Source organism: Scophthalmus maximus, chromosome 3 (genome assembly GCF_022379125.1).
Source record: "Scophthalmus maximus strain ysfricsl-2021 chromosome 3, ASM2237912v1, whole genome shotgun sequence".
In the NCBI taxonomy this organism is placed as follows: Eukaryota; Metazoa; Chordata; class Actinopteri; order Pleuronectiformes; family Scophthalmidae; genus Scophthalmus; species Scophthalmus maximus.
In genome coordinates, this window is record NC_061517.1 from 7,671,650 (window position 1) to 7,684,028 (window position 12,379).

General features: G+C 45.7%; 1 protein-coding gene across 1 annotated transcript; it reads right to left on the minus strand.

Annotated features, from left to right (window-relative positions):
• Window positions 1–632: 632 nt before the first annotated feature.
• On the minus strand, window positions 633–10,220 carry si:ch211-180f4.1 (uncharacterized protein LOC100144405 homolog). The gene is made up of 13 exons (XM_035645590.2): window positions 9,612–10,220; window positions 7,342–7,505; window positions 7,100–7,245; window positions 6,672–6,773; window positions 6,330–6,514; window positions 5,975–6,217; window positions 5,773–5,895; window positions 5,318–5,440; window positions 4,707–5,121; window positions 3,891–4,029; window positions 3,617–3,801; window positions 3,282–3,440; window positions 633–2,972 (listed from the first exon to the last, which is right to left on the minus strand). Exons 2-13 carry the CDS (start codon window positions 7,421–7,423, stop codon window positions 2,445–2,447), a joined length of 2,430 nt encoding a protein of 809 aa, XP_035501483.1. The 5' UTR covers window positions 7,424–7,505; window positions 9,612–10,220; the 3' UTR covers window positions 633–2,444.
• Between the last annotated feature and the right edge of the window lie 2,159 nt (window positions 10,221–12,379).

Below are 12,379 nucleotides of genomic sequence, written 5' to 3' on the forward strand. Positions count from 1 at the left end.
CTCTCTATGTCTGTCTTAGAAGCAATCATTTAAATTATGTAAATGACAAGTTTACATTACACTATCACATATTCTTTACATGAGACAATAATCAGACACCGGGCTCTGGAGTGACAAAGTGTGTATTTATTACCCCACCCCCCCCTCTCTCTCTCTCTCACACACACACACACACACACACACACACACACACACACACACACACACACACACACACACACACACACACACACACCTTTAGTTACAGTTAGTGCTCAGTGTTGAGTTATAATAATAGTAATAATCCTGATAATAATAATGATAGTAGTAATAATAATAATAATGTATTAAGCAATAGTTGTCTTCAAATATAGAAACACTTTATACAAAATACCCTGCATTTACTGTCAAGTTTGATCTGAACATGAGGAGCAGTGTGTCGTGTCATTGTGTCAACACCAGAGGGCGCCTCCCCTCTGTTCTCACACCAAACTGAACCTCAGACTGATGATCGGTGTTTGATTATTACCTCCGCCAAGGAAGTTATTTCTCCTCCCCTGTCTGTTTGTTTGGCGTGGTTCCGGACAAAAGGGGTAGATCCAGGAATTTTCATCACTCTCTTTAACATTTAAAATCTATGAGTGTGTGTGAGATTTTGTGCATCTTGACTTTATTTAAATGGACAGTTAGGCCTTGGTGGAGTTATGAGCGCTACTGAGTGCATTTCTAGTAGTTCCTGGAGCTTTCAGACACACTTCATGGTCTTCCTCAACTTCAACCAGTTGAAGTTGAGAGCTTCAGGAACAACACACACGTGAACGCTGGGTTTGACTGAAGCTCAGAGAAACCAACCTTTGTTTCATCCTCACATTTCTATTTAAATTCAAATTCGCTTGGATGTTTTTTTTTGGACCATCAGTCTGAAGAGATTTAGTTCATTTTGAGAGAAAACAGAAAAACAACGAAGCAAAGAAACAATTTTAAAGCCATATATCATGTGGGTAATGTTCGTATGTACACAATATATTCTCTGAAATGCCCAGAGTTTCCTTTGGGTGTTATTTCCTGAAGTGTTTTGGTTGACAGAAAGCTGAGGGAATATTTGGCTAAAAGTCTGAACAACAAATCTGCAAACTGTGGAGTGAAAATCTCAAACTGTTGACTCAGTATCAACGCGACATGTGAGACGCTTTAAATTGTTTCTACATCACACAACACTCCAGCAGTTTGCAGGTTGTCCCTCAGACGAGGTTTGTGTACAGACAGTCCTACACAGAGTGCAAAGGCATGCAGCACCACCTACGTCCCAGTGCGACGGACTCAGTGTAACAGGATAAGAAACAGTCACAGGTCCAAACTCTGCATCGGTGCAACAAAAGGTCATTGTCAGCGTCCGTGCAGAGGGTGTCCATAAAGTCAGATGTAACGGTGGTGTCAGAGGCAGAGCTTTGGCCCCAAATAATCAGAATGCACATCTTGTGACTGTTGCCGTGACGACCACCGTGTACAATCCCGATGCAGAACAAATGGAAATAAAAAATATTACAGTGATAAGAACGATGCATTCATGCTGCGCTGATGTAGTCTGGTGTCGAGAGGTTTGCGGAGGATTAAAGGTCCCGTGTGTCAAGAGCCACGTGTATCATTTTGTGAGGTCTGCAGTAGATCTGTGGTATCTGGATGTTTTAGCAAGTCGACCATTCAAAGAAAACATGGAAGGCGTGAACAATCCTGCCTTCATGTAAAGTGAAAAATTTGTAATTCAACATTATCATATATATTCTTTTCAATAGTTTTGAAAAGTATGACGTTTCTGTCCAGAAAATCTGAGGGTTTGAACACAGGACCTTTGAGTGCAACTTGCTGCTGCCTGTGCTGAGTGTCAGTGCTGTGTTCACGTTCATCAGATGAACTAAATTACAATAATCAGTTTATGTTTTTACAGTACAGCTACTGTCAGTGTGCTTGACAGAGAGAAGAGGACAGAGGAGGAAGTGAAAGGAAAGAAAAGCGAAAGAGAGGAAGGAGATGAAATCTGAAAACATCTCGACCAAGAGGTCAACAGTTCCCCTGTCCAGAAAAGTCCTGGTTTAACCAGCTAATGGCCCGTTCACAGGCCCCCGACCCCAGTTTGAAAAAAAAAAAACCAGACCTCTTCTGAAAATGTCTCTGTCCGTCTTTCCTTGGGATGACCAGCTGTCCAGTTCCACACAAACAACTGAAGCTATGAGAAAAGAAACTGGTGTTTTTATATTTTAGCTCGTCACAAAACCAGTCCATTTTACCTTTCGTCTTCACACTGATTTTATCGTCAGATTTTTTCTGTTGTTAGGTAGTTTCATCTCTTTCTCCCCAGCAGTCACTCGTTTGAAAGGGTCACATTTTACCCTGATTTTTGTCCATCCACTGTCTCTTCTTTCCTTCCTTGTCCCTCCATGCCCCCCCCCCTCCAAAAAACCCCGCAGCTACCACATGTACGTCTTCGTCGTGTCGATCTGACTCCCCCCTGCCTCCTCCTCCCTCTCTCCCGCCCTCCTCTCCTCCTCCTCCTTGTCGTCTTTGTCCTTCTCTGCCTCGCTCTCCCACAGCGTGATGAGTGGTGGGTAAAGCTCATTCAGAGGGATGGACGTGGCGTGCTGCATGTACTTCTTGAGCGAGTGGCCACAGGACTTGTGCTGCTGTATTCGGCGTCCCATGTAGACCATCAGCAGCGCCATGATGGACAGAGCGAACATGGAGCCCATGACGGCTGCAAGCGCCACACTGCTGCGCCGCGACGCCACCAGCTCCACAGAGAAGCCTGCCTCCTTGGTAGTGATGTTCAGACAGGAGGTGTGGACGGGAGAGGAGGGGGAGGCGGACGGAGAGATGGGGTCGGGGGAGGAGCCGGGAGAGGAGGAGGTCGAAGGAGAGGAGGAGACAGTGAGGCAGACGTGGTACTGTGTGGCAGGAAGGAGGTGTGTCAGGTTATACTCTTGAACGTCAACTGGGACCTGGAGACAGAGACAAAGACTGATGAGTCCAGTGTTCAGCTCTCTTTTAGCTCCGCGTTTGGTTCGAACCATCAGCTGCTAAATGCTCCTCTACATTCTCCAGCTGCTCTCGGACTGTGTCTGTCTGACAGTGAATCACACACACACACACACACACACACACACACACACATTAACTAACCACAGATGCTCAACTGTCCCACTGTTATTACAGACATGTGAACGCCCCACAGTCCACAGACACATGAACACACCACAGACAGAGCTTTAGTGTACGTGCAGACATGTACAGAGGGCGGATGTGTTCACCTTGGCAGTGTAGCTGATCTGAGGGTTGTCGATGTGCACGGTGGCGCTGGTCCATCGGGGCAGAGGTAGGGGGACGTCCTGCTGGTTCTGACCCACAGACAAAGTTCCTCCACTGGGATACAACCTCCACTCCAACACAACCGACTGGGCATGAACCACCTGCAGCAAATGACAGGAAATTAGTGAATCTCCACCATTTAAAAATCAGAAAAGAATCTGATCTAGCAACAGTGAAAAATATATATTTATATTTTTATAGCAGATGTTCCTTATAATAAAATACAAAAATACATCATAAAAGTTGAAAAATACACATAAAAAGACAACACAGGAACCTTTGCCAGCACCACCAGAGAAGCTGCAGACGAGTTCCCCAGCCACGACTGCTCTCTGCTGGCATCACCATCCCGTCGGGTCCCCCCGCGGGACCACCATCCCCCAAACCCCTGAGAGTCCACAAACACCGAGACGCTCTTTGTGTCTACTCCCTCCGCGTTCCATGCTACACAGGTGTACACACCTGAAGAGATAAATGGGGGGGGGGGGATTCTTGATGAAAACAGTGGACTAGCTGGACCTGGTCTCTCTCAGCATATGAAACCAACTTACCTGCGTCTGACGGCTCTGCGTGTTCGATCACCAGCGCCCCGGGGTCCGACATGCGATGCTTCTTCTTCTTTTTCTTCTTTTCACTCAAGCCACGCCCCTCCTCTGATATGATTGGTGCAGCCACCGCCTCTGAGCTCACCTGAGCATATAAGGAAAAGAGGTGAATGTGATTATAAGATACATACATTGTTACAGAGGAGGTTTTCATTCCTGTCCCTTTGTCTGTTTGTTTTTTTGTCAGCAGGATTACACAAAAACTACTGAACTGATTTCCATGAAACTTGATGGAAGGATGGAACATGGGTCAAGAAAGAGGCCATTCAATTTGGCCGTGGATCTGGAAAAGGGGGCGGATCTGGTAATTTTTTTATCACTTGCTTTAACATTGTGTAATTGATTGCTTGATTGAATTTAAGGGGGAGTGTTGGGCCTTGGTGGAGGTATGCGCTCTACTGAATGACATTCTAGTTGGTGCTGTTGGGTTGCCATGTCAGATTTTGTGTTGGCGTATGATGGTTGTCAGATTATTTATAATCAATAAATACACATTTAATCTTCAAGTCAGGAAACCTTCTGATTCCTCACGAGAAGTTAGAATCCATCTCTCCAGGCTCCAAGTTTGTCACCTGTGTCTCAGGTGTGACAACAGCCAGAACAGCCTTTTCGTTAACAATAATTGCAGCTCTGAAAAATGTTAGTATGGAAGCTTCTTCTTAGTTTTTTTTAACTTTTATTAAACAGTTTCCAACAAAGCCTAGGAATAAACACACACACACACACACACACACACACACACTTCTTTGTGACCCCACCCACCTTGTCTCCAGTGGGTGTTACCCAGTAGAACTGGGGGGCAGGGTCAGCATCTGCCCAGCACTCCAGTGTGATTGGCTGCACACTGCTGACGTTCATGGTCGGTGGGAAGGAATGAGGAGAGATGTGAGGCAGACAGCTGTTGGCCCCGCCCCCACCCCACCCGACCGCCACCACCTCCTGCAGCTCCCGACCTATCAGGTGAGGTGGGGAGGAGCAGAGGGTAATGGAAGAATCCAGCAGCCTGAGATGTGTTTGGTTGCCGAGATGAGGCCCCCAGGAGGAGAGACAGTCACATCGCAGCGGGTTAGAGTGAACGGACAACTCCTCCAAGGAGGGGAGGGAGGAGAGGAGGTCTCCGGAGAGGAGGCTGAGCTGGTTGTTGTGGAGAAGGAGAGTCCGGAGGGACAAAAGGTCACTGAGCAGGAGAACAGACAAGGAAAGGACAAGTAGAAAAGGAATGAGACAGAGAGAAGAGGAGCAGCAGAAGGAGAAGAAAGAGAGAGAGGTAAATGAGAAGAAATCAGATTTGCTCATATGTGAAATTTGGAGGAAACTTAAAAAAAAATTAAAATTGTGAGAGAGTTGAATAAAAGAAATGTGACAGTGTTCACCTGAAGGCCTGTGAGTCGATGTAGGACAGGCGTGGGTTGTTGCAGAGCTCCAGTTTGGCAATTTCTGGAAGGTTCTGGAAAGCTGCTCGCTCCACCATCAGCAGCTCATCCATGTTGTTCAGACTGAAGTCAAACACGATCAACACTTACTCTAATACACAACCCGAGGAAACTGTACATATTATACGACGGATAGCACCACTTCACCGTCAAACGGGAGGACCTCCACAAACAGCCGTACATTCCCAGTTTGCTGAGATGACAATGGACGGTGAACAACAAACATCCCTCCTCACAGACTGATTGTAAACCTCAGTCAAACTCAGAGATATACTTGCTTTTTAGCTACGCATTCGCATAGACAATCACAGGAACATGCTTTGCGTGGTCCTTAAAAACACAAAAACATTTGGTGAGGACGTTCCTACTTTTAGCAGTTGTGATCTTAGACTGACCTGAGCTCCTCCAGGTGCTGAAGGTTCTGGAAATCTCCCTGCTGGACTCGGCTGATTGGGTTCCTGTTCAGGTCCAGGAACTTCAGGTTAGGGAGAACGCTCAAAGCGTCCCGGGGAACAGACCTGCCAGGAGAACAACCGGTCATCAACATCACCCAGAATAGTGAGCGAACATTATAGACAAAACCAAACTCAGACACACCTGAGATGGTTGTCGTAGAAGGATAGGCTCTCCAGGTAGTCGAGGCCCAGAAAGGCGGCAGAGGGGACAGAGGCCAGGCCCATCCCAGCTAGCACCAGGCTGTGGAGGCGGGACAGAGGCAGAAAATTCTTCTCCTCCAGACCCAGGATAGGGTTCTCCCCGATCATCAGGATCTCCAGCGACGGCAGGGATTCAAACCAGCGACTGTCAATGGCCACCAGCCGGTTGGAGTTCAGGTGGAGCCTGCAGGACCGAGCAGAGGCAGAAAAATGACCAAGATGGAATGGACATACATGTTTTAAAAAATCTGACAAGCTCAGACAAGCTTAGAAGACGAAGAAGAGGTGGCGGTTACCGCAGCAGGTTGGTGAGGCCGGCGAAGGCTTTGGGTCCGATGGAGGAGATGTGGTTGTGGTTGATGTAGAGCTCCTCCAGACTGGACAGGTTCCTTAGACTGTAGTCCACCAACTCCTCAATGTGATTCTCCTCCAGGTACAGAGTTACCAGCCGGTCCAGTGAGCAGAGACCCATTGAGCTCACCTAGATACAGTAGAGAGAGGGAAACCACTTCTTTGTGCCCGGGGGCAGTGTCAGGAAAACACAAACTTAAACTGTGAATGCAAAGATGGAGAAACACTAATGCATAAAATATCCCTCTGTATGTGTGTGTGTGTGTGTGTGTGTGTGTGTGTGTTACCTGTGTGAAATGGTTCTGTGATAGGTCGAGCTCTGTCAGGTTGGTCAGTCTCTGCAGTTCAGTGGTGATGGAGGAGATGTTGTTACTCTGCAGCAGCAGCACCTGTTCACAACACAAGCACAACATACTCACATCTAAAATACATTGCATCAACCATTTATAAATTTGTATCTATATTTGCCTATATTAACAGCAACATTAATAATAGCAACATTAGCAACAGTAACAACAGGGACATTAAAAAAAAGTACATTAGCAATAACAACAGAAGTAAGTAACCTTCACTGTAGCAACATTTACAATAGCAACATTAGCAATAGCGACATTCACATTGTTACTGTTACCCGTTTGTGATTTCAGTGTTACCTGTATGATGTCACTGTTACCTGTGTGTGATTTCATTGTTACCTGTATGATGTCACTGTTACCTGTGTGTCAGATGAGATGTTGACTGGTACTCTCTGCAGATGGAGTTCATTACAGTCGACCGTCCGGGCCTGGTGATACACAGACTGTGGGGTGTACCAGGGCCGCGTCTCACACACACACTGCAGAGGGCACAGCACGGCACCGTCTACAGGACACAACACACACCAAACTTCTGTTAAAAAGACTGATGATTTAAATCAAATGTCCCTCTGCTACCATTCACCATATCACTGTTCTTTACCTTGGCTGTCCCCGTCCAGTTCAGCACACAGTGATGATGTCATGAGGCAGAGGAGGAACATGAGGAGGACTGCAGGTCCCATGGTGCATTGGGCTGGGGGAAGCACGAGCTAAATAATGAGAACTTCCTTCAGATGGTCAGCAGGAGGCGAGTCTCCTCTACAGCTACAAACACAAACACACACACGCACATAAACTGACAGTGACTCTTTGGGTGAAGGACAGATAACAGATGCATTCAGACCTTTTCAACATCTGGATACAAAGAGTCTCAAAGCTCATCCAGAGGTGGTCTGAACACGCAGGTTTCAGTCTGTCAGTCTGTCTTTGAAACTGAGAGGAAGAGGAGGAGGAGGAGGAGGAGGAGGAGAGGTAACGTCAGGACAGGAAACGGGATTTTATTTTCTACTTCTGTTTGTTGCAGCAGGAGTATCCACTTTTCCAGGCTGAACAGAAACACAGCGCACTGAGTCTGATTGTTCAAACCTCTGAACCTCCTTCTTCTTGTTAACGACAAACTGGAGGAGGGTCCACCTCGCTGCTCTAACATCTGAGCCGCCCCCCCCACAGCTGCTGAACAGATGGAATATTGATGAGGTGACGTGAATAATTTAACAAGCTGCGAGTGTCCTGCTGCAGAGGACGTGATTGGAGGAGAGCAGGAGACGCTGGTTATTTACCTCTTAGCAGTCAGACACACACACACACACACACACACGTATCTTTGTGGGGACACTTACCCCGACACTTACCCCAGCCCTACCCCTGTCTCTGATGTTAAACAAAACATTTCCTTTTAGATTTTTTTGTGAAACCCCAACCTTAAAGTCCAAACTAAGCCTATAGCTTTATACGTCAGTTTTCTCTGAACGTTGTGGTGATGGTTCCTGATGCATCCTCTGAGCAGCAGACGCCACAGTGAAGGGATCAGGCTGGGGCGAGCTCGTTAGCATGCTAACTTCAGTAGAAGCTAAGAAGTGTTCATATTTATTTTAACATTTTAATGCTCAATACATTGAGAGTCAACGTCTCGCGGTCGTCACAGGAAACATGGTCGGCCTCTGATTCTGTTCCTGAGTTGTTGTTCAATAACAGCGTGATATCACAGTAAACCTTTGACCCTTTGGATAGAAAATGTCATCACATCATCATTTTATCCTTAATTCTGTCATCATTATTGTGCGTATATTTGTGTGAGAGTGAGCTCACAAAGCAAACGTCTCAAACCCAAAGTGTCTCAGTGTCACATGAAATAAAGAGAGATGTCAGGGTGAGAGGAGAGGTGGGGAGGTGAAGAACAGCAGAGATTATATAAAACAGAGTCGTTGTTACTGTGGAAACATTCTGAATGTGAACGTGACTGAGGGAAGAAACTCTGACCTACTTTAACACACCAGTTTCAGAAGAATCGTTACGCAATGACAAGGAGAGGGGACGAGAAGAGGAGAGCGCAGGGACGAGGAGACGAGGAGAAGAAACTGGTAGAGGAGAGGAGAAGTGACACGGTGAGGAGAGGAGACAAGGAGAGGAGACAATGTGAAGAAATCTGGAAGGAAAACAAAGAGACACAGGCGGTGGGGTGTGCCAGGGCCGCGTCTCTCTCACACACACACACACACACACACACACACACACACTGCAGGGGGCACAGCACAGCAACACACACCAAACTTCTGTTAGAAAACTGATTTAAATCAAGTGTCTCTCTGCTCGTTGCACAAGGAGACAAGGAGACTTGTTTTGTCGTTTCCATGGTAACTGTATCCTGAACTTTATCTTCTGATGAAAACTGTGATCCAATCCGGAGTAAAGCTGCTGGGACAATGAGCCTGACAGACCCGAGTCAGTCACCCTGGGACATTTAGTTTCCAAACTGACACTACGGACGGGCGGAGGGATACGCTGCGGTTCATCAGAAAATAGTTCCAGCATGTAGCGGTTTTTCCTCAGTGAGCTTCACAGCTGCTGGAGAAGGATATATGTTTCCTCTGGACAGGCTAACAGTTTCCCCCTGGTTACAGTCATTGTGCTAAGCTAGGCTAAACATCCTGAGTATGATGCTGCTATTATCAATAGTTCCCACATTTATTAATCACTCACACTCACACAGTGGGACAGTGCTATGTTGTTGATATCCCGTCCATGTCCCCGGGCTCTCACCGACCCATCTCTTAAGTCAACAAGCCTCCATCATTATCATCATCATCATCATCATCATCATCATCAGCGCCGCACGGTACGGTCCGGAGCTGATGGGAGACGGACGCTCACCTTGCCTCCTCCGCCTGCTGCTCCTTCTGCCCCGTCGCTCCGAGCCGAGCCGAGACGCGGCGCAGCGGGACCACAGGACCGCGCTGACTCCGGCAGAATCCACAAAGTCAGGTTCAAGAGCGGGAGGTTCTCCGGTGGATGCTGGTTCTGTTGTTCCGGATCAGGGAGGACCGGGTCCTTTTCATCCCTCTCTCTCTCTCCTGCCCTCTGCCAGGACCGCAGCAGCTGACTCCAGATCAGCCAATGGGATTTAAAGGCCACCGGATAAAGGACCAATCACAGCTCGGATGTTGCACAGAGGCGTGTGCGCGCGTATGTGTGTGTGTGTGTGTGTGTGTGTGTGTGTTTGTGGTGGTGGGGTGGGTTAACATGACGTAATGCTCCAGATTCTTGTGATGACAGCCTCTGCTTCTTTTCTTCTTCTCTGGTGCCTCGTTTTCTGAATATGAAGAAAAGCTGAACCGATAATTATATTGCAGGAAAAGTAAAATATTTTGAAAGGGTACAAAAGTAAAAAAGGACAAAGATGATACATCAGAGCCGTGTGTGTGTGTGTCAGACAGGACGACACCATTAACAACAACAGAAGATCATCATCCTCAGTGATGTCACAGTGATCCAGTAAACACTCATGAGTCAGGGTTACTTACTGTACAAATGATGAAGTCAAGGGTGACCACCCTGACAGGACGATGAAGATAATAAGATGATGAGGAATATAGTCTATAATAATGCTGATCAAGAAAATAAGAACAACATAGGAGGAAGATGATGATGAATCATTTATCAAACATGAAGACGAGTCTAGAGCTATAGCATTAGCAGCTGTTTTCTTATCAAACAGAAACACTGAGATAATCATCAAAACAAATAAAAATAAATATCTAAATAATAAAAGCAGAATGGGGATTAAGGGAGGTGATTCAGGATAAACATCAACTGATGAACAAACACACACACACAGTGTTATTCAGTTCTACCTATTATAATTCAATGTTTGGAGTAATCACTGAAAATATACTTTACAACATGAAGACTACTCGTGTCTATGTGATGTTATTGTGTGACTGTGAGATGTGTGTTTCCCAGTGTGAACTCATGCTGAGTGAAAACAATCCTGCTGCCTCTGAAATCCAGCTTAGTTTGGATTACCACTGAAGTAAACATTAATTCCTGTCAGTTTGTGTGTGTGTGTGTGTGTGTGTTGAGGTGAGGGAAACATGATACACTTACATCACAACCACAAAAAAAGGTAAGAAGTGACATTGTCTGGATTTAATATTTTTCTCCATTTTCCCAGGGCCCTATGAATTACACACCAGGTGCACACATTTAATCAATCAATGATCCCGTCATAGGTTAGTAAGCGTGATCGCCCCCTGGTGGCTGCCTGCAGTACATGTCATAAACCCCGCCCCCTCCATGTTAGCAGATGGGACATGAACCAAACTTAAAAAATCAAGGTTCACGTTAAAACACATTTCATTTGCATTAATGAACGAGGTGAGTCAGTGACGAGTCAGAGGGTACACAACAAAATATTTTTATTATTGTACTAGCAGTGTGTGTGTGTGTGTGTGTGTGTGTGTGTGTGTGTGTGTGTGTGTGTGTAAGCGCATAGAAAACAAGTTAAATCATCTGTAGAACATTTACACCAAAGTCATGTCCATAAAAAATATCTTTCGTTTTTCCAGTAAATAACTTGAATGCGTAGAGTTCTGTCTCAGAAAAATAAAAGCAGGCCCCGCCCCTTTACATCAATAAATTCCTCGACCAATCAGAGGCGAGGAGGGGCAGGGCCGTGCTGGATCTGACAGCAACAACTGGCCACGCAAACACATGAAGAACACTGGTCTGTACAGAATATATAGATTCATATGTTCCCATTACATCTCATCTATTTACAGAAAAGGTTTTGCAGATAAAAAACACTCAATGCTTACAATTAGAAGATCGCAAGTTTCCAGAGCATTCTGTTTGACCTCATCCCGCTGCAAAGGACCATGGGAAACCCCTCTCTGTGAGTAAACTCAAGGAGTGTCTGTGACTTTAACATATTTCACTAAACGGCCAAAAGTATGTGGACGACCTGACGTATCTTAAATTAAAAGACATGTCAATCAAAATGACGTTTCCTTTCTTTTATTTTGAAGCAGATGATTGAACAGCTCCCGATTTTGACAACAGCTCTGTTTTGACCTGGTTTCACTCCGAGTGACATTCTTTCAGTTTATCGTCACTGCTTCACCCGTTTTCATAAATTCATCAAGGTCGTCCTGAACAACACTAAAACTAAGAGTCAGAGTCAGAGTGATATACTTTTTGTTCTCATTTGTCCACATACTTTTGGCCATGTGGCTCCTCTGGATTAATCATCAGAACAAACATTAACATACTGACCTGAAAAAAGGTCAAAAGTCACTGAACACATTTAGCACTGAGGTCAACTACAAGTCCCAGGGAGCATTGCTATAAAATCATTCAATCAGAGAGCTTCAACAGCTGTTAAGAGGCTGGTCCTTGTAGAGCTTGATAAATTCACAACTCTTAAACAGTTCAGGAGTTGTTGGTTTCACCAGTTACACAGCTGATCAGACAGAAAGCTCCGAAGACAGCAGACCATCAAATCACTGGGATTTACAGAGATCTACTTTTATAAATATCAGAAAAACGTTCATGAACTAAAACATTCACAGAGACTGTGACTCGGCGTCACTGTGACTCAGCGTCACTGTGAGCATTTTGGCAGCACGTCAGAACTCCACTCG

Coding starts and splice junctions, on each gene's coding strand:
- si:ch211-180f4.1 (XM_035645590.2), bottom strand. CDS start 7,423: ATGGGACCTGCAGTCCTCCTCATGTTCCTCCTCTGCCTCATGACATCA. Junction 6,515..6,671: donor CACAGAACCATTTCACACAG/GTAACACACACA, acceptor TACTGTATCTAG/GTGAGCTCAATGGGTCTCTG. Junction 4,030..4,706: donor TAACACCCACTGGAGACAAG/GTGGGTGGGGTC, acceptor TTATATGCTCAG/GTGAGCTCAGAGGCGGTGGC.